The sequence below is a fragment of the Megalops cyprinoides genome, chromosome 17, assembly GCF_013368585.1.
Source record: "Megalops cyprinoides isolate fMegCyp1 chromosome 17, fMegCyp1.pri, whole genome shotgun sequence".
Taxonomy (NCBI): domain Eukaryota; kingdom Metazoa; phylum Chordata; class Actinopteri; order Elopiformes; family Megalopidae; genus Megalops; species Megalops cyprinoides.
Window position 1 is genome coordinate 9038242 of NC_050599.1, and position 21672 is coordinate 9059913.

A 21672-nucleotide genomic window follows, 5' to 3' on the forward strand; every position below is an offset into this window, starting at 1 on the left:
GTTTATTCTGTTTGACAGTTATAAGGCATACTGTATGCACATTGCTAATGTGAGCTCACTATTGTGTGGCATATTTATTATTTATATATCTGCCAGTCTGTATCCATGCAATAAATCTTTGAAGTGTTTAGAAAGGGTATATGTGCATTTAAATAGGGACTTTGCTGAAATTAATCTGGGAAAACTGTAACATGTACATTAGGGAAAATGTATCTTGTGTTATTTTATATGTGACATTAAAATATATATTGAGTTTCTTTTGATTAATGATTAGAATTTTTTATTTTAAGAGGCAGGACTTCTTTGTTGACTCTTTGTACAATGATAAAACATTAAACATATAGTCAAACAGTATGTTATTTCTGACAGCATTTCTGCATCTTTATTTTACTCATTTGGATGAAGTCTGAACTAGTCTCAATAACTTCTAGTCTCATTGACTTGCCAGCAAACATTTATAATGTTTAAAGAAGCACTCATAAGCATGATGTTCAGTGTTACAGTAAAATCCTACAAATGCCAGGAAACATCTGCAACCACTATCATTTTCTTTTTATTTTCAAAAAAGGTTACCAGGCGTTTAATCAACAGACTGTATTGCTCAACTCTGGGAAATAGCTTTACTGCCAAAGAGGCAACACTCATCATCTGTGTCACTGTCCGCTGTTCCAGTCCATCTGTTAAATACCAGGGGAAGCTAACAGCTGTGAGCAGTCTGGCCCCCTTTCCCCTGGGTTTACGTTACCGCTTCCTGTTTTTTGAAAGAAACAAGGCTGATTGGCTCCTGCCTGTTTTCACAGCCTGTCTGCTTCCCTCCTGCAGTGCCACGCAGATGTGACCCCCCCCCTGCCTATTTCTCATCCCCAGGTGTCAGGCTCCACGCGCGATCTCGTCCTCCTCATCCACGTGCTCTCTGACCTCGGGGGCGCAGTACCTCCCCCACACCCAGGGGGCGACAGCTGCCTCGTCTCATCCTTGAAAGGGAGCCCACCCCACCCCCTCCCCCCAGGCCCATGAGGAGCACTGATCCTGCCTGCTCTCCACCTGGGCACTGCCCACAACCACTGGGTTCTGTATTTAAAATGTTTCATTTTGCGCTTGTCCCTCCTCGCCAGGAGCCTAACCGCAACGGATTTTCATTGAGCAGAAAAAGGACTGTGCAGTATTTCAGAGACGCTTGTTTTTCTTGTTTTAATTTTGATCTGAGCTGGTGGTTGAAGCCTTCCAATGCGGGTATTGTATTCATATTGATCAGCATGTGGCCCTACCTTGGATGTTTAAAAGAGCGAACCCGACCCTCACGGTTTCCAGTAGATAGTGGCTAATTGTCTCACTTTGTAAAAACAAAAAAAAAAAGTTTTAAAAGCAGAAAGCATTTCTTTTTGTTTGTTTGTTTTCTCAAGGGTGTTGCATAAGTCTCACAACTGCTGGCAAAAGATCAAGGCTTCAGCTAACACACTGGTGGAGGTTTCATGCTTGTTTCTCTATATGCTTGAAATTTGAAATCTCTTGGAAAAAGCACCACAGACCTGAAATTACTTGAAACGCCATGTCAGCCAAGTTTACTGCCATTACTCTAGCTTTCTCTGCTAGCTCAGCATTACGATCATGTAGAGGGCCATGAGCTGTCCTTTCATTTTTTATTGCTATCTTTGACATCTTGATTACAATGTCAAAGCAAGGATTATTCTTTTTGTCGCTTTTGCTCAGCCTGATATGAGTGCACACACACAGAACTTAGCGTAGAATAGTAGTTAATTGAAAGGAAAGATTTTCATTGGGGCCAAGTACAGTACAACTGGTTGTGACTGAAAATGATACAAAGTACAAAGGCTTTTAGATAGGATTTCTGAGTTGTGTTTCTTCATCAAATTTGGTGTTTTTTCACTATTCTCCAGAGAGGAACCAAGTCACAGAGGGGCTTGGGAAAGAAATATGTGGTCGCCTCTTTTGTTATTTCCGCGGAGTGAAGTTTCATTAAGAGACTAATCCCAGACATTCTTCCCCTTTTGGCAGGCCCAGTGAATCCTGGGAAATCAGTTCTCACCAACCTCCCTCTCCCTGTTGTATCTGTACTATAGAAATATTTCAACTATGCCAGGACCAAAGCAAAAAAGACCAACAAAAAGACACAAACAGAATATGATGTCACATGCTGACTGCGTACTGGTTTATAAAAACAAGAAATATGATCATTCATCTGTCATTGCGCTCACTGTAACTGAGCATGTTATAGTATGAAAGGACAGATTGACTCAGATTCTCAGATCTAACCACAATATGCGTCATTCTTAACTATGGTTAAGGGATTAAGGCAGGTATTGCATTTTGCTGTTGTCTTTGTTTTTTTAATAGCATTTTTTCATTTATTTCAGCAACTGCCAAACTTAGTTTGTCAGTTTCAAAATATAGTGCTGTCTTCAGTTAGTACAGGTGGAAAACAACACATTGTGATTATCCTTGACTGAATCTAGCCTGAAGTATCCATTATCATATTGCAGGCTTTATATTTGCTTTGATGTAAATATAGTTGAGATTTTTACGTGCAACAAGTGGATGAGAGGTGGGCAATGACAGGTGACTGTTAATAACATCTGTCTTCAGAAAATCAGCTTTGAATTAAAGTCATTTTAGGTTAAACATAAAACCCTGAAACAAATGGCACAAAACATTGATTTCATCTGTAACACGGTTTTTTTTTTAATTTGATTGCTTGTCTTCTCTGAAGATTGGTGAAGCACATGAAGGAAACATGCCTTTGCAAAAATGCAAAAATACACTATACTGTTTTCAGAAACTCCACCTAAATTCGCTAACAGATCTTAGTGATATGTTTCCTATAGCTGTTTGATCCTCAGTGCCTCACTACAACATGGAGAGTTTGGTTGGGCTGACCTTGTGGCCTCTTGAGTGTTGCCAAGAAGTCATACATCATTCCCATGATCTTTGTACTTTCCCCAAACTTGTGATTTACTTTGAGAAAAAAAGCTTATTTTTTAATGCTGTCCTGGATTTTTTTTTATTGCAAGTTCAGTATAATTCCACTTTATACAATTTGTTTGCTGGCATATAGAGAAATAAGAGTTGTGCTAATTCACTGAGGTACTGATTTGACATGATTGTGATGCTGAAGTAATTCATTAACAATGTTCTGAGTGTAAATACATAATTTCTCCCCTGATTTTCATTACCTGGATTCTGTGTCATGCCTAAAATCAAGCATATTCAGACAAATACATAAGACTAAAGGAGCTTTGTTCCTTGAGCGTGTTGTAATCTTCTGAAACTGAGAATGTTATTCTAGCAAGATTGTGCTAGGCTGTGACATTAACTAAGTGATTGCTTACCTGTTCCGAAGGTTACTTGTGAGCTGTGCTTCTCGTTGTGAAACTGAAAACTGTACCTCTTGTAAGAGAAGATGGCCCAGACCTCTAGAGATGTAGTTTGCCTGGCTGACAGAACAGACGAGTTTAGGATTACGCTAATTAATAAAGGAGAGGTTAAGAGGAACAATGGATTTGAGGTGGGGGGGTGGAATCGGGTGGGAGCAATTCTGTTGTGAATTATTGATTATGTGGACTGGACGTGGCTTCGCATTACGGCTAATCGGCCTATCCAGGCAGACAGGTGAGAAGTATGGACCATGCCTTCCTCTTGACCTCACCTGGGTCACTTTCATTACATTTAATCCCCTTTTAGTCGGGGTGGTTGTGGGGAAGGCGGTGGTACACATTACATGTCAAAATGTGGGAATATTCAATATGGGAATTTGCTTTGTATTTGCTGGGGGTGAGAAATGGTCTATACCTTTGCAGGGCAATAAATCAGAGTGGGTACTTAATTTGCTAATTCCAACACTACCAAAAGTGTATAAACTTTGTGTATAGCATAAGCAAACACAAAATGCAGGGTTTAGTACTGTTTTGGTGTTACCATTTCTGATTTAGGTGGTCAGTAATAGTGAAAGAAGAGTGAGGCTTCATAAATCCATGTTGATGGAGCTACCACACCATTGTGTGAGTTGTGTAAACCAATCCAAAGAATTTGCCCTTCACAGCAAAACACTGCGATTGGTCACTTCTAAGACTCAGTGACAGCATGATAGCTTGAACCATGTTTTGGAGCTTGTGAAGCCTTGCTCTCTCATCACTAGTCAGTACCCAGCCTTCAGCATAAATCAGTGCATGACGTGGAAAGTATTCACAGTTCACGTCACTAGTCAGTTTCTGCAGTAGTCTCACATTGTCCTCTTGTTTAGGTCCTCACCCATGAGTACACCTCCAATTCTTCCACAGGTGCGATCCAAGTGCCATGTCCTCGGTGCAGTATGCTGAGGAATGGTTGTCGTAAAGCCCTCGTGTCTTGACTTAGAACCACAGAAGCAGGGCCTGGGCACGCTGCCTGCATATATGCTTCTTCTGTCGGTGTCCACATACTCTCATCATGTGGCAATACAGAATAGGGTCTCAATTGTTTTAGGAATGTTTGCTACTAATGCCTTACTATTTTATTGGTACCAATAGGACAGGGTTATGCAGGACATTTCTTAAATTTGAGCACTGCTACCATCCTCTCATGTTGAGTGATTCCCCTACTGGAAGCTTCCCACCTGTGAAAGTGCCATCTTTTTGTGACACTTTTGAAAGTGAAATGTGAAACGTTCCTTTTTCACTGAAACATAGCCTTATTTAATTACCCGGTAGGTTTAGGCTACTTGAGGCAAAAGTGATGACAAACTTGCAAATTTGGCTGACAATCAAGTTAATTTTAAACAGTGGGCCATTAAAATGAGGCTTTTGGAACCGAACGCAGACCTGAAAGGTATCCCTTTGTGAAAGTGTACGATATCCTTTCACCAGCAAGCTTAGGTGAAGAGTGTCAGATGGGCAGGCGAGTTTGAGTTGATTGATGTGTGCCTGTTCTTTGTCATGTGTGGCCAGTGTCAGGTAACCAGCAGTCTCCTGGGTCATGTTCTTATTCTGACATTTCCAGCATAGAGTACTGTTACTTGCCTTCCAGTCCAACAGGCCATTTTCACAGGGTTTAAAAAAAGAAAAAAACAGTGTCGCTTTGTGACTTTTTCCCTTCTGTGTGATGGCACAGTGTGGTGTGATTTCCGTTTTGTTGATTGGTGTTGTCAGCGCTACCAGGGTATGAATCCATTCAGTGGCCTTGCAGACTAACCCACGGACCTTCAACAAAATGGTGCAAACTGTTCGACTCTGATGTGGAAACGTAAAGTGAAGATCGCAGCATGTTTTCACAGACCAGCTTCTGGTTTTCAGAGAAGCGTTAGGTACGTAGAGCGTTGGTCTTTGTCCTGTGAGCTCAGACTCAGGCGATTGGCTACCTGCTGGGTTGTGATCTTATCATGCTGCTTGATAGTAGTGTGCTCATTGGTCCAGAATATATTTTAGAGGTAAGACAATAGATAGGTGCTCTGCTTCCTCCAGGTAAGGCAGAGTATAGACAAATACTCAAGTTTAAGGGTAACTATAGGATGTCGGGGGGAGCAGTGGCACGAGAACTTATCACCTGAAGGTTGCAGGTATGATTCCCAGATGGAACACTGCTACTGTACTCTTAAGCAAGCTTCAGTAAATGTCCAGCTCCACAAAAGGGTGATGTGTAACACTGAGCTACCAGTATGAAAAATGCCTTGATAAGGGCATCTGTAAAATAAAAAAAGTAGTGTAATGTAATTTGCCTTACACAGGGCACAGTGCATATGAGGCCAGGCATTTGAAGAAGTGTATGCATATTGCAGCACCGTTGCTAAGTGGCAGCCCAACACTGTCAGGAGAAAAAAAGAAAAAAATGTGTCTACTGGAATCTGTTACTTTATATTGTAATATTCACTTCAACATGTGTAGTTATGTGTGTCTGATATACATAGGCCAGTATTCATCCTTTTTTTTTCTTGTGAGCTTCAGGTCTTGTGACAAATGGGCCACAATGTACATACTTACTCGCTCCAAAGAGTACATTCTGGTCCTAAGTTCATGAGCAGTTTTAATACCAAGCAATCCAGGATTCTTTTTAACAAGGGTTTAGTGAACAGTCCAAGTAGCTCTGTACATTGTAAGCAGCCCTGCCATATGGTGCTCTGGATTTCTTTTGCTTTATTGTTTTATACTGTAGGTTTCAGAATGTTACCAAGCTTCCCAGCTGCTGGCTGAAAGGTTATTGTTCTTGCCACTTTGATAATTACGTTAAGTGACTAAACCATGTGATCACACTGGGATCAATCACAATACGATTAACATCTGATGACAAACATATGATTTGTCAGGAGTGATGAGGCTTTTTGAAACATGCATTATGGCTGCAACTACTGCCAGTATGACTGCATACTTGTTCTCAACAAAGCTTTAAATTTAGTGGCCAATAAGATCTAAAGGAAACGGGCCAATAACACTGCAAAGAAAATGTTCATATGCTGTTTGGTGCAATTTTAGCTGAAAACGGGCCAGTGAAATTGCACGGCAAGCCTTTCTGTTCAGTACAGCTGCGGCAGGCCTGATATAGCAAGCACACGTTGTGCTTCAGCAGCTCAAAGCCTCAGTGGAAAGAGAATCTGTGGAGCTGCACATGACCGAGAATGTGGAAGCCGGTGCACATGCCTGAATAATGATTTCACTTGCAAAACCAGGAAGTAAAGTTTGAAGGGTCACATGGTTTCGGCTGGCACGGCCGTGTCGTGCGGAAAAGCTACGTGAATGCCCCCCGGCAACTTTCAGCCGGTTGTTGTGGAACGTTTGAATTATCATAACAATGTTTTCATCCTCATGTTGTCGCTTTAGTGTATGAAAGTTAACCTGTTGTCACTGATCCCGTGTATGACTGCGCCTTAAACGGCTTAGAGGCCTATGTGGGTGCTTGCAATCTATACATTTTCTCAAAAGTCGTCAAAACATTTCTCCTGTCTAAAATGTTGTTCTCTACTTGATATTAATGTAATATAGCTGTTGTAATCATGTCATCAGGGGAAACTACACTATCTCTGTATTACAACTCTGCACAGCCACAGAATAGCATAACTAGCAATTTGTCTTGCAAGCAAGAAAAATGTACACAATGCATTGTAAATACTGAAGTCCTTTGAATAAAATGTTTTGATTTTTTTGTGTAAAATACTAGGGCTTTAATATTTCATGCGTGTAGTTTTACGCTTCTGTACCCTTGTCATTTGCATTTTTTAATGCATTCTCCATTTTGCTTGTCCACCGGATGTGATGGCATTGGAGTGAGTCGAAGGGCTGGTGTTGACAGGAAAATCCGGAACAGGAGTGGAACTGAGCAAAAGGAACGGGATTGGACCTCCTTTACAGTTTCCATGGTGATTTGTCTGGAGTGAGAATGGCTTTTTTTGTGAGGTGGCCTTCTGTTTTTTTTTTTTCTTTCTTTCAGGTGTTTATTTATTTATTTATTTATTTCCTTTCTCGCTGCCGTTCTAAGCTATGGATTCTGCTTTTTTTCTGTAAATTGATGATGGACATGAACAACAGCCACTTAAGAGCTTCAAGAGAAAGTCCAATAAACATGTGTTGAAAAGTGACGCGTCAAGACGCTGTGCGTTAAATTGTGCTTCATTTCTTTCAGTGTGCATCTTCGTTTGAAATTTCACAATCCCTGAATGGACAGTGAGACACCATGGTCATTTTGCATTACAGGACAAAAGAACCAATTAAGACAAAACTGTTTCAAAACTGTCTGTGAAATATGACAGCAAGCATTAATGTTGCTTGGTTTAGTCATAAAAGAGCTTCATATTTTCCAGCCCCTTACATATATTATATATTATATTCTCCTGTCCAGGGTGACAAATATACATAAATTTTTCCCATTTTATTAATTTATACAGCTGAATGATTGCTGCAATCAGGCAAAATACAGTGCTCAAGGATACAACAGCAGGGAAACAAATCTCACATCCAGCTCCCTACCTAAACTAACAGACTGCTTCTTAACTGCGGCACTAAACTAGCATTTATCATAATTCATCATAATTCTCACAAATATATCTGCTGCAGTGTGGACCCTCATCACAAGGTGGTCATGTGGGAGTGGCCTAAATGAAAAAGGAAAAGGAAATGGCCTTCTGTTCATTTGATTGGCTGTGAAGAAAGGATGACTGATGCAGTGAGATGAGTCAGTCCTTGCACTCGTCCTTCTGGGAAATGAGAGAATTCCCTTCTTTTGGGGGGCAGGGTCATCTCCATCATTAACCCTACAGAGGGGTGGAATGCACTCAGATTCAGAGAGGCGGCTGCCCTGTCTGACTGCTTGCTCCTTTGCCAGTGACAGTTTTCCAGGCAGTGTCAATTTGATTGATGTTGCTGTGAATGAGTTTCACATTCTGATCGTTATTCACCCCACCCACCTGTGCCCAGACCTAAAAGAGACCATGTCAGGAGCACTTAAATTTTTACCTTTAATAGATTAAAGGTAGCAGTATTCACATGCTGTTAATTCAAATAAGTAAAGGTTGGATTAATGTGTATTTACCTTAATATTATATTGATTCCCAATGGGCTCCCATTTTAGTATCCTCTCATATAAAATGCAAGTCCATTTTGTAAAGAAGGCATGCAGAATTTATAAGAAATCCACCTTTAATGTATTCATGTAAGGGAAAACTGGCATAGAGCTAGAACCCTTTCATGCTGCCCCATTCCACCAATAAAAGATGACACTGTCAGCATGGGAAAATGTATTTACAGAGCATAGGTATGCTGGAAACATTTCTGACATTGAAAATGCTTCTGTCTTCAGAGACATCATACGATATCATTTACATTTCGGTTGCTCATGTTAGGTCCAATGCAGCCACCTGGTGGATAAATACTATATTGCAATGCTTTAATTTTCATCAATCTTGTTTGTAACTTTGGGTAATAATTAAAATACATGCAGTATTGACAATACTTCAACGTAACATATATGAACTTTCACACTCCCTGGAATAATCGCGAAAGAATAACAACTAATTACAGCATGTCATTAAGTTAAGAAAGCTTCATTGGTCTTCATGCTTTGTTCTTTTCTACCCCCTACTGGTCATTGCTAAAACATATTGAGCATGCATAGGGGATTAGAAAAAAATATATAGGGACGCTTTTCTAAAGACAATCCCACAGTAAGAAATATGACATTATACCGAATAGAGGGAGGACACGTTTTGAAATCTCCTAAAAACACAAACGTTAATTCCAATGTCAATTGCAATGAAAATAGTTTTCATTACAAGACGTATGTTATTTTGTTTAAAAAGCGATTCACAATTGCAAACGGAGTGACTGCCAATGGTTAAATGGAAGTTGTGCGTAGAAAACCAAATACTGTCTGTCCTATAATTATAAAGATGCGATATGGAAAAATGCTTTTGGCCTTTGTAAAAGGTTTAAACAACCTTCATATTCATAAACAAAAATCTCATTTTTAAAATTAAGTATTATCCGTCCGTGCCGGTCGTTTCCAATTATTTAACCCTTATGAAAACCTATATAACGTTTACATATTAGACTGCATACGATGCTTGTCAATATGTGTAAATATTAATTAAATCCATGTTATAAACACTGATATCTCTTCGATGCAAGCGATTACGTCTAACTTTTGAATTCATTTTCCAAACGTAGCAGTAAAACTTTGTACATAATTGCGTAAAGTAACATATGGAAAAGTGGCAGTAACTGACATGACGCATTTGACGTCCATGTGTCGTGTATTTTTGAAAGGACATTGCACTGTTATACAGCTTGCTTCTGCATGTATATATAACATTTATTGTCGCTGAAGGGTACAATACCAGGGTGGGATACCCTACACAGCTGTCATTTGTACAGTAAGATGACGTCTCCCTCGATGTCACATGACCCGCTCCTTACAGTAAAAGCCCAACATGGCAGCGGCAGTAGCTCTTGCACTGTAACTACAGCAACAATTCCACAAATACAGCAACACAAGCACAAAATCGGCCAGCGATTACGCTCGAACCGCAGACATGAGGGAGAAACAGAAGAAAAAGAAAGGGAGGACGTGGGCAGAGGCTGCCAAAACGGTAATAAAGCGGTTTTGTTCGCCGTTTGTTTTGCTTGTTTTCAATGGCTAAGCAGCTCTGCGCTCCCACTAGTGCAACTAGGTGTTTATGAGTTCATGACCTGCTGGTGGAAATGGATTATTGCGTATATAACGCAAGGCCTGCTTCGTGGTCGGTAAAGCCACGAAAATATTTTTTGACATCGGTTTTATGCATCTACCTCTGTCGATACCGATTAGTTGGTTAGCTTGACACATCTTGTTTTTATGTGGCGAACTTCTGAGATTTGTGTTTTCTTTAGCAAAACCACAGCGCCAGACCTAGGTTTATGCGCATGACATTACCGTGTTCCCCTATCACGTACACACAGTCCTGTCTGGGCGCAAGTGTTTGACGTTTTGTCGACTGTTGAACGTGAAAAGCGCTAAAATATTGTAGTTTGGTTCCTTTTGCGGCTTTAAACAGACTTTTAAAACGTAGTTTCTTTAGCTAAAGGTACATGAAATAAGCGTCACTGACAGTTGAGACAATAACAAGCGTTGCTTTGATGTGGCTACCAAGATGTTGCCTATACTAAGGTTTTTTTTTAGTTGACAGGAACCACAAATGTGTCTTTGCCGAGGTGCGATGTTTGAATGATGGTGTACCAATGTGTCGCTGTAAATATTTCATTGGAATTGTGTAATATCATCTAGTCTGCTATTTAGTTAGCTTGCTAGCTAAGTTAAGGTTGGATAGCTAGCTTCTTACTCGCTAATTAGCTAGACACCGTTGATTTAATCGACAGCGACAAACGAAGGTACACAGATAAAGTCATTGTCAGCAGGTTGCCTTTATTCGATGTGTTTGTTGAATGCAAAGAAATATAAAGTCTAGATTGCGAAAATATTAGCATCCCCATCTCTGTAGAGTCTAGACCTCATAGCGAGTATTGTGGGGTATTGGTTATTGATGTGGTAGATAATTTCCTGTAACGTTAGGTTCATTCGAGTGCAGAGGGATATATGGGCGTACTGAGCATTGGCCAAAACCTTGTGTTTGAGTGTAACAGCAACTTGTTAGATTTTGCTCAATTTCTAAAGTTTATAAATTGTAGTGTCAAACTGATCTCCTGTTTCTTACGTGAAGCTGTTTTCTAAACACGCCAGTGCATTTAAAACCAAGTCTAGAAAAACAGCTGCAACGTCGACTGTGTTTTGACAAAACATAAGGTTAAGCGCAAACATTATTTTAGTAAGTTCTACAACTCTCTCTACGCTTATAACCTACCAGCTGGAACCACAAAGTTGCAAATGGTACGGCACATTGTTTGGACTAGTGTTTTTTTTTTGTTGTTGTTTTTAATTTTTTTTTTTTTTTTTTTTTTTTTAGTGATTCCTTAATCGTGGATACATTTCCCTTGTAAAAAAAGTATATTATTTTGATAAATTGCCAATTCGTTCTCCATACCCACCCTCCGAATCTTCTTCACGGTGAGATGCAACAGACACCTTTATGATGTTTTTCTAATTAAACATCACAACATTACGATTCATATTAGATACATCCTTAGACATCAGTTTCAATAACTAGCTAAATGAATTAAGGTGATATACATATTAAAAGTTTGCCTTTTTATTATTATTTTTTCCTGAATGATCACCAAGAATATATCTTTTAGAGCTTTAGCCACCAACCTGTTGCGTGCATTCGAAGTGGGGAGATTATAGAACCTTGCCTCTGTGATCCAAATGGAGCAACAGCATCAATAACTACAGGCAAACGGGAGCATTCAGGTCAGATTTATGTACCCTCCAAAGTTTGGAAAAGGATCATATAGGCCTGTATCAAGCCTTATGCAGACTTTCAAATGTATTTTTGTAATTTATAGTCACTTCATGCCACTGACCATAGTGATTAAACAGTCAATGTGCTAAAATGTTGAGGTTCTTCTCAGCATATAAATATTCTAAAAACATTTTCATGGAGGCTTTAATGGGTCATTCCCGTTTGTATTTATTTGCTTGCTTGGGAAACACCACTGTTCAGGGCACCTTAAATAGCTTGCATTTTTACATATTGTCCACTTTTACAGCTGAATAGTTTACTGAAGCAATTCAGATTAAGTATCTTGCCTGAGGGTAGAACAACAGGGCACCCCGTGGAATTTGATCTGTAGTCTTATGATTACAAGTCTGGTTCCTTAACACTGCCGCACATATATAGTTGCCTTTATATAGTAAAATAGGTCACATTTTCTCAAGAGTGGCCAGCAGAGAATTTCAGATTCTCACCCATCTGATAAATGCAGAGGAGTAGGCTTTTATGCACAGCAGTCTGAGAATCCAAAGTAAAAAGAACAAGACAATGTTTTGGGTATATGTACATAAATAGGGCTTACTGCGCCCATATGTGTATGCAGTTTCACACACCGCTTAACTTGAAGAGCAGGGGCAGGTAAAACTGGTCTTTGAGTGGCGGATGTTACTGATTTTGTTTCATCCAGACCCTTGATAACATAGCTAAATTACACTACATTAAATGCAGGTAGCCATGACTTTAAGGTACTCAGCAGTTTGTCAGTGTCGCTCAGAGAGACCTAGAAAATGTGCAGGGCTGAGAGGGAGCAAAAATCAGCAACATCTCCAGCACCCCAGGCCCATGGTCACCTGCCCCCACTGTACAGTATATTCAGCAATCATGGCAGGAAATAAATGGCACTGATACATGTGTATTGTAATATTCAGTGTATTAACATGCATGCACATGTAGTATTAACATTTTATTTATTTTTTAGATTTTTTTGTAGATATTTTTTTCTTCAAAATATTTGTGTATGTTATCACATGAGTCTTTTTTTCATAGAGGAGCAGCGCTGTTACAAATTTGTTAAAGTCTTAACTCTAAAAATCTGAACGGAGTAGCGTGGTTGAATATCTTTGTATTTTCTGACTCTTCTTTCTTCTAAACTGAATGCATTCGGCTTCACCTAATCAAGACCTGAAGTAATCGCAGTATTAGTGACATACTGCAGTGGCACACAGATGAAGTGAGAAGGTACATGTGAACCTGTTAAAGTCTAACATTTCAAAAAGATGCTCAATAGCAGCCCTACGGCATACAAGTGAGAATGCAATCCTGGGAGACATTGTGCAAGAAGTACTGGATTTCATGCAATGTTCGATTTTACAGAGCCGCCTCTGAACAAGTATGTTTATGTCCGTCTGATACAGGGAAGGCGGCGTGCTTCCTAAAGAAGTTCTAAAGATTTTTGTCTTTGCAACAGTTGCCTTTGGGAGGCTGTTCTGTTTCATACCAAGTCAGGTGGACAGAAACTGCTGCCTTGACTTCACACTTGACGTACAAAGATGCATCTGTGATATATTTGGGTGAGTGTGAAATTTCAATTGTAGAATCTGCCACAGCCAATTTACCATGAAGGGGAACAGAACGTTCTGTGAACAAAACACCCCAACCAGCATTAGGAAATGAAGATGAGAGAAGAATATTTTAAATGTTATGTTTTATTATTTATTTCCTAAGCGGACACCCTTATCCAGAGAACTCACAATGCTTAGGGTTTCATGTTTTATCCATGTATGGAGCTGGATATTTTAGGGACACTATTCAACTGCCTTATTTAAGGAATCAAAGGCAAAAGCCCATCTGATAATCAAGCCCAATGTTATAAGCCCAGTTCTTTAACCACTGTTACCCATAATGTACCCAATTTCACCCCTTATGACATCTTAACTGAAATTATATCTTTATTATTATGCTTCTCCTGCCATGTGAGGATTTAGGAAGAAATATGAGAAAACCATCCGCCCATATATCTGCCACCTATTTCAGGTAGGGACAACACCTTAGATGGATTAGGTTAGCTGACCTGTGAGCAGCCAAGTGGTCAATTAGTCGAAGTGCTTCTGAAAGATGAAATAAAATAGCAGACTTATTTTCATTAATTATTTTAATGGGCACATGGCTCATTAACTACAGGTTTCCCATAATATTACTTTTACACTATTGATTGACAATTTTGCCAAGCTCTAAGCTTAGCTTGATAGCCACGCTGCATCTTCCAGCTGAGCACCCTCACAATTAGCTGTTCTGGGTAGTATTGTGTTTGAAACAAACACACGCAAAGGGTGTGAGAGGAGGTCCAGAGGTTGAGGTTGAGGTTGTGGAGGATGGTCATTGTGTTCAATTTCCCATCAGCCTCTGTGTCACTTGTTGTGGTGCTGCGCTGTGTGTCATTTGGCCCAGTGATGGGATCTCTTGTTTTCTTTATGGTGTGTGGCTACTCTCATTAGGAACACATTGGCTATGAGGCAACAGTGCTAGCAAGTTAGTTGCCACGATAAGCATTGCATTAATCAGTTGAGGTCCTAGCCTTTAAAACACTGCACACAGAAATGAACTCCACCTATTCATTTATTGAAATGTATATATTAATAGCATACTATCAGCTCTATAGCTCTATACTAAAGCTGTCAGTTTGCTAGTGAACTTCATGGGATGCAGAGCCGCTGGGACTGTAAGATGATGAATGGAATTCCAAACCAATCAGCTCAGCGTTCAAGTTTCAAATGATCCAATGAAAGGGAGCTGTTCAGATTCAACTGTATATCACAACAGAAGGATTCAAAGGGCAATGCAAGAGCATACCAAATAAGGCACTGTTCTGATAAGATGCCAATTATTCAAACAGCCTCTTAGGAAGGCCTCCACTGTGATAGTTTGAGTGATCATCAGTTAAACTAGCTTGAAGTGATAATGTGCCACAGCAAAAGAATTTGAAATCAGTAACACTTCAGCATTTTATGCTTCTTGTGTTTTGAAAGGGGAAGTTTTAAGGAAATGTAGTCCTATGTAAAAGAGCTCAGTAGCTCGAGTGTGCGTCTGCTCCATTGGTCTGGAGCCTGGCAGCTCCTGCTTCCTGTGTGCCATGTGGAAGGCAAGGGGCCGCTCATTGAATCCTGCAGCGGGCTGACCTCTGATACACCTACATGCCTGACCTTTTCCCATCTGTAAAATTAGAGCCTTTTCATCTCTCCTTCCCTGCCATGCGTTTAGGTTTTTATTCCAGCACAGCTGAAAGTGTACAGAGGCAACACTCTCCAAACCACGGAGCAGTCTCTGTGCAGGTGCTGTAGTACAGAAATGGATCTAAACTCAACGGGAGATGTCTCACAATTTTGTGAAATAACATTAATTTACACCGATGTGAAGGTTTAAAGTATGATATTAAGGGCCCCAATGGCGTGTCCCTAACCGTTTTCTTGCGTGCGCTTGAAGTGTAGGCTGACATTTATGGTTGCAGTGGTAGCAATGCACTGTAATGGCTAGGAAACTGGACTGTAACTGGAAAGAAGCAAACCTGAATCTGTTCTCTACCATTGAGCAGAGGAATTAAACTGAATTGCTTCAGCAAATATCCAATTATGTACTGTAAATGGAGTGTTTGTAAAATGGGGGGCTAGTTATGTCACCTTAGATAAGATCGTCCACTAAGCTAATGTATCCTAGCAAGGTCTGGTAATATGTAACTGAAAGGCATCAATCGTTCTTACTCAACAGATGGTCTTAATTCCAGGCAAACGGGTAATTCCAGGAGCTTTCAGCACAGAAGATCAGGTACAGATGTCGTGACAATGTGTAGAGAGAGGAAAAAAATGGGACATTTGAAGCAATTAAGATGATAGGTGATAATTGCACGAAGATTTTTAAAGTAAAATATGTGTGTCTCATATGTCCAATTTTAGAAAACAGTCTGATCAAGTGTAGCCTACTTGTAAACTATCTATGGAATTGGTATGATTTGGAAAAACAACACGTCTTAATGCAGCTATTTGCCTGCCGTACCGATTTGCTCCTCGGGCTGTTCTGTAGTTAATTATGGACTCAAAGCTTCTTTGCTGTCAGATCACTGTCAAATCCAAACCTCCATATCTGGAGTTGGGTGGCTTTTTGTTTCAGCAGTCCATAGAGAGAGGCCTCGCCTCAGTCTTTGTTTTGACTTTCTCGGTGAGGCTCGGGGTGGGGGAAGCCCCCCCCTCTCCACAGTGGAGAGATGACATCAGTGACGGAAAATCCACTTAATCTAATGATCCATCATTCTTAGCATTCTGGCTCCTTTCTCACTGTCATGGTGACGGTAATAAGCCGCTTCGTGTTTATGCTATGTGAGGCATCTGGATGTGTTCCGCTTGGCTGTTTATATATACTGTATATATATATGTTTATGGTCATGGAACACGTTTCACAGTGAAGTTCACAAAGATCAGTGGTGGTGTTGTTGTTTATACTGTGGACCAGGAACCCTCTGACAACCTAATTAAGTGCCCATTGATACCATGAGCAGTTAAATCACATACAAGGCCATCCGCACGCTAATCGGGTGAGCTTGTACAAAGGTGCTCAGCTTAAGTGAGAAATCTCTGCCTGGATTTAAGACAGTTAGCCGAGATTCTTGTAGCAGCTGTCAGGTTTGTAACGGGACCAGATCTGGAGCTGTGCGGTTACAGTCGGTTGGATGAAATGTGTTTGCCAGCAGATGACTCACTTTGGGAAAAAGCGAGTTTCACGGCAAAGTTGGTCAATAAAGAGCGCAGTGCGCTGCGGCTGACTCCCCCGCCAGCCAGCGTGAGCTGATATTCCATGGGGGGGGCGGGGATAATTGGCAGGACGGTGTCCTCAGCTTGTCCTCATCGGGAACCGGGGGAGGGGGGGTCACACACACACACACGCACGCACACACACACAGGAAATGAGTCATGCCGTGTTAAAGCGAGGGTTTCACTCACTCCCTCTCCAGGGTGAGGGCTCTCACACACTCACAGCTGGGCAGGAACCGCGGACAGGCGTCAACCAGCTGTGTCATCTCCTGTCGGTGAGGCCGGCGCTGTGTCAGACACTTCTGGCAACCCCGGCCTTTCATAAGAGCCAAGGAAACAGGAGGGGTGTTTCCTAAAGCATTGCTCACCCATGTGCGGATTTGACCGCCCTCATCCGTCTTCGGGACAAGACGTTAAAACCGAAATCCTGAGTCACGGTGCTCATGGAGGATCTTGTGGCACCAACGGAAGGAGCAGGGGAGTTTAATCCTGGTGTCTTGGTCAGATTCCCGAACTGGCTCTCTAAATCAGGCCACCTTGTAACCCCCTGCAGTGGTCATTTCCTATCGGCTTCACTTCCCATGGTCATCGCTGTGAAAGAGAATTGAGCTCTCTTTTGATCCTTCTGGTTAAATTACAAAAACTATAATAATAAGCCATAATAATAAAAGTAATTGTAAAAGGTCTTGTAATAGTTATTATATCAAAGAGAATGACACTATGATCAGTGATTTCAGAGGTGTCCTAATTTGTTTAGGCCTAACTGGGTTGTTAATTTCCATTATGTTGTTAGATGATGGTGGACCTTTATGTAGTCATCTCAACTCTCTCATTTTAGTCTAATCAAAGCTATGTGGGATTGGCACCCGTATAAGGCATTTGTAGATGGGCATGAAGGCCTAACCTGCCTGCTTCTTGCTTCTTTTTTAAAAATCTTCTGCTGACTAGTATCACCATGGACACGGTCTTATATTTTCCTTGAACTGCAAGTCTGCCATGCTTGTAATGCCAAGCAAACATTAGGTAAAAGCCACTTTAAATGCTTGGTTCATGGGACCGTTACCAAGGCTAAGTTGTTTCAGAACCGTTTCTTTCAGGCTCTTTGCCTGCAGTGAATGTCTTACTGTGCAGAGTATCAAGATGTCCTTAATTCCGTTTAATACCAGTAGGGGGCAGAAAGGCAAATAAGTAAGTTACTGCCTTAAAGTTGTAATATGATTGCTATTACAATTATGTGATTTTAATTTTCTTGTAGCCATTATGTTACATTTTTTTCATAATTAAAATGTCAACTTGTTTAACATGCATACCTGTGGGTATGTACTTTACACTGTTATCTGTTCCTGATGTGCCAGTTTGAACAGATTTGGGGTTGTTTTTTTTCTTTTGCTCTGACTAGGTTCATTCCTCTAAAATGAGAGCACGTCATTAGGACACACGTGTTTTTAGTGATAGGAAAAACTGTGATGGCTGTGATGGCAGGGAGACAGGAGTGACTTTGCGTTGCTCTTCAGCAGTTTCCCCTTTGTGCTGCAGACCGTCAGTACTCATGTCAGATGTTGTGATAATTGAGCTTTATTAGATGTGGCACTGGCTGGTGCTGCTCTGTCTGTGGGTGTATGGTGGTTCTCGGGTTCCAAACGACCCGCTTCCAAACAAGATAGCTGTCCTTACTGCATTTTTGCAGATAGGAGATGGGGCGGTCTTTCACTACTGCTGTGACTTACCACAGATACTTTTACGTATTGGGGGGGGGGGATGTCCCACGATACAAAATTAGGGTCTCCCAGGACTCAAAAATGGTAGGGAGACGACTGCTAAAATCAAAAGAAACCTTCCACTGCAGTCATCACTGCAGAATCTTATGCCTAAACAGTAGCAGGAATTTGTGAATATCGATTATCATAAGGTCAGGGCCTCCTCATAAGATGAGATCTGTCAGCAATTCCCCATCAAATATATACGGCAGATTTCTCTGTACAACCACAAGGTGTTCCATCAGGATATCCCATTTGTTCACCAGCCAGTATAGCCTGAATTTGTCTTGTTATGTTTTGGTAGTCTCAGTGAGGTCAGGATGATTTCTTCTCTGTTCTTGTGGTCTTTTGTATTTCACATTAAAGTTTTAATGTCCTGCTCTCCATGCAGGCAGATTAATTTGATAAGAGCACCAAAATCTAAAATATACAAAAAAATCTGAATGCGAAACATTGCTGATTTGAATATGTTGAATGCGTGAGCAGTATTAAGTCTGTGTTGGCGAGTGTTGGTGAGGATGTTTTGGACGAGGTGCGGAGGGGAAAGGTCATGTGGATTGGTAACAGGATCATCCGAGATTCCCGGGCCAGAGGACTCTGCAGATTATCTCTGCCCCAGATCGGTTGTTGTTTAACAGCCATTCAGGAGGAATATGTGCTGAGATGTGCCAGCTTCTGCTCTTCATTTCTGTCGGAGGAGGACTGTAGTAAAGCATTGGCCTGGATGGAGGCCAAGTGTGTGCAGAGCACCAGTGCCATGTGGACTATAAAGAGCCTGACCGAGGCAAAGTCCAGCCAGTACAGCGCTCTTTCTTCTTCTCATTTAGCCTGTTTATTCTGCTCCCTCTCTGTTTTTTCCCCTCTATCACTGTTTCTCTCCCTCTTTCTCCCTCTCATATACACTGTTTATTCTGCCCCCTCGCTGTCCTTATCCCTTTATCACTGTTTCTCTCTCTTTCACTGCCCCGCTCTCTCTCTCTCTCCCACTCACTCGCCCTCTCTCTGTGTCACATTCCTCCGTGTTCTCCATGTGGGTCTGAGAAGTTCAGGTGAATTCAGACACCTGTTAAGCGCTTTGGTGCTTGAGGGCACCATCGGCAGCGTTCTGCGGACCCTCGTCGCCGAAGGCCATTGGTTTTCAGCGGTGTGGGAACACGTGCAGAGCCGTGGAGAGCGACTCTTCCCGTTAAGTTTTCTGTAAGGGCCTGGTCTTGGTAAGTGTCCCACAGCCTGATGGTCATTCAGTCTGTCCACTGGAGTAACACTAATGAGTGACGGTTTCCAGCGCCAGCAGCCTAGTCCTCAGGGGAACCATTTTCATCAATGTGTAAATTTCCGGCAATGATTTTATTTTTGATGAATTCCCCTTTTTGCGTAAATGAGTGGGGTCGTCAAGGAGGTCAAGCTGTGCGCACCAGCATGGCCCCTCAAGGCATGTCTTCTGCAGTGATCTCACTAATGGAAATGGTGTCCACAGCATCATTCATTGAGGGACTTAAAGGGTGCTTTCTGTATGTAAGGTGTAAATAGTGATCTTGAGACCCTTTTTCTCAAGCGCTTCTTGTTGAATAAATAGTGATCTTGAGACCCTTCTTCTCAAACGCTTCTTGTTGAATATTTTTCTTGAAAACCTAACTGAAAATGGAAAACTGAATATTTTAGAGAGAAAAAGAAATATGTGGGTAGCTCAAGAGGGCTTAGGCGACCTCCCTTTGAAGTTTATCGTGTGGTTTATTATGGGCACAGTTTGTTCCACGTCATGTTACAATTATGAAAAATGAATCCCGGATGTGTCATCGCTAAGTTGAAACGGGCATGAATTTGTTGGCCTTTATCCCACTGTAACACTGAATGAAAACATTGTCGGGGGAAGGACAGGGAACTGACCTGGCTGAAAACATTCCCAGGTCTGTGAGGCAGTGAGTCATTTAGATGAAGCATCATCCTTGACCTTAACAATGGAAGACAGTGTCTTACTGGTTCTTGCTGTCTGGAGGAGACTTAATGTGAGTCTGATCATTCCACTCCAGCTCTCTCCACAGGAAAAGCCCTTCAGTCTGAGAGTGTATATATAGTTACCTTAAAGCTACATGTGTGTAAATCTGCAATGCGCGTGTGTCCATATGATTACTTTGTTTGTTTGTTTATGAGTGTGCGCGTGTGTGTGCGTGTGTGTGCATGTGTGGGAGAATAGAGGGGTATGAACAGGCGTGTGTGCATATGTGCTTGCAAACTGCACCTGTGTTTTTGTGTGTGCATATGTGTGTGTGTTCAAGAAAGTGTGTATATTTGTGAATATATGTATTTGTGCATGTATTGTGTGTGTGGTTATGTGTCCCTCTCTGCCTGTATACGAACATGTTTGTGTGTGTGTGTGTGTGTGTGTGTGTGTGTGTGTGTGTGTGTATGCGGCAGTTGATGGTGTAAAGCAGGCAGCTCTTCTCTGTAGGGAGAGATGATTTTCGAGACCCCTGCTTCCTCCCTCCGGAGTGCAGGATATTAAAAACAGACATCTGCTCCAACAACGCAGCCACCTGTCTCATCGCCCTACAGTCTCTGGAGTGTCCGCCTGCGTGAGTCAGTGATGAGGCCCACACAGACAAACAAAACTGTTTAAGACCCTTCGTTCATTACTGGCTTAAATAACAACACTGACCTACTCCCCCACCCAAGCCCCACACTGCAGATAAGTGAAATACAGAGACTACATGTAGAATCAGCATTGCTAGTGAGAAATAGGACTGCTACTGGCAACATCTTACAGGTTCTTAGATTTATTATTTGTTAATCAATTTGGTCAAGTATTTATATTTGGTCAAGTATTTATTTAAATATTTGCTTCCAGTATTAATTAATCCATAAAAATCCAAAAGGGCAATTGAGGTCTTTCCAGAATACTGTTATCGACTGAGAGTTTTTTCCACTGTTGCTAAGCAGTGCAACCTTTATGTGGATGATGATATGGGTTAGATAGGCTCTCTGGTGTGTTGGACTTTTTATTGATTTTATCATTCTGTTTTTATTGCTCTTGTCATGTAAAATAATACAAACTAAATGAATTATGCAGAGTGGCACGGCAATGTTGAATATCAAAGAAGCGTTGAAGGCCTACGTCAGTATGAAGCGACTGTAATGTTTTGTGTGGTGTTGTATGGCCCTTTGTTGAATCCGAGCTGCGGATGGTTGTTATTTTCGTTGCTTGTGCGCGTTGATTGCTTTGCTGCAGGTGTTTCGCAGTGTTTTTTCGTGAATAATTTAGCGGTTGCTGTCACAGTTA

At 41.2% G+C, this 21672-nt stretch overlaps 2 protein-coding genes across 7 annotated transcripts in view; both read left to right on the forward strand.

Annotated features, from left to right (window-relative positions):
• The window catches only part of LOC118791957 (kinesin-like protein KIF3C), a 46424-nt gene extending 38869 nt beyond the window's left edge, over positions 1-7555 (forward strand). For both annotated transcript variants that reach the window (XM_036549545.1, XM_036549546.1), the window contains one exon: positions 868-7555. In XM_036549545.1, coding sequence (XP_036405438.1) covers positions 868-979 — 112 coding nt within the window. In that variant the 3' untranslated portion in view covers positions 980-7555. The remainder of the gene's footprint in view (positions 1-867) is intronic.
• Positions 7556-9904: 2349 nt separating this feature from the next.
• Positions 9905-21672, forward strand: part of asxl2 (ASXL transcriptional regulator 2) — a 65921-nt gene continuing 54153 nt past the window's right edge. For 4 of the 5 annotated variants that reach the window (XM_036549935.1, XM_036549936.1, XM_036549937.1 and 1 more), the window contains exon 1: positions 9905-10063. In XM_036549935.1, the coding sequence (XP_036405828.1) occupies positions 10007-10063 (57 nt within the window). In that variant the 5' untranslated portion in view covers positions 9905-10006. Of the gene's footprint in view, positions 10064-19389; positions 19610-21672 lie in introns of those variants that run through there. The other variant, XM_036549939.1, reaches the window with a different exon arrangement.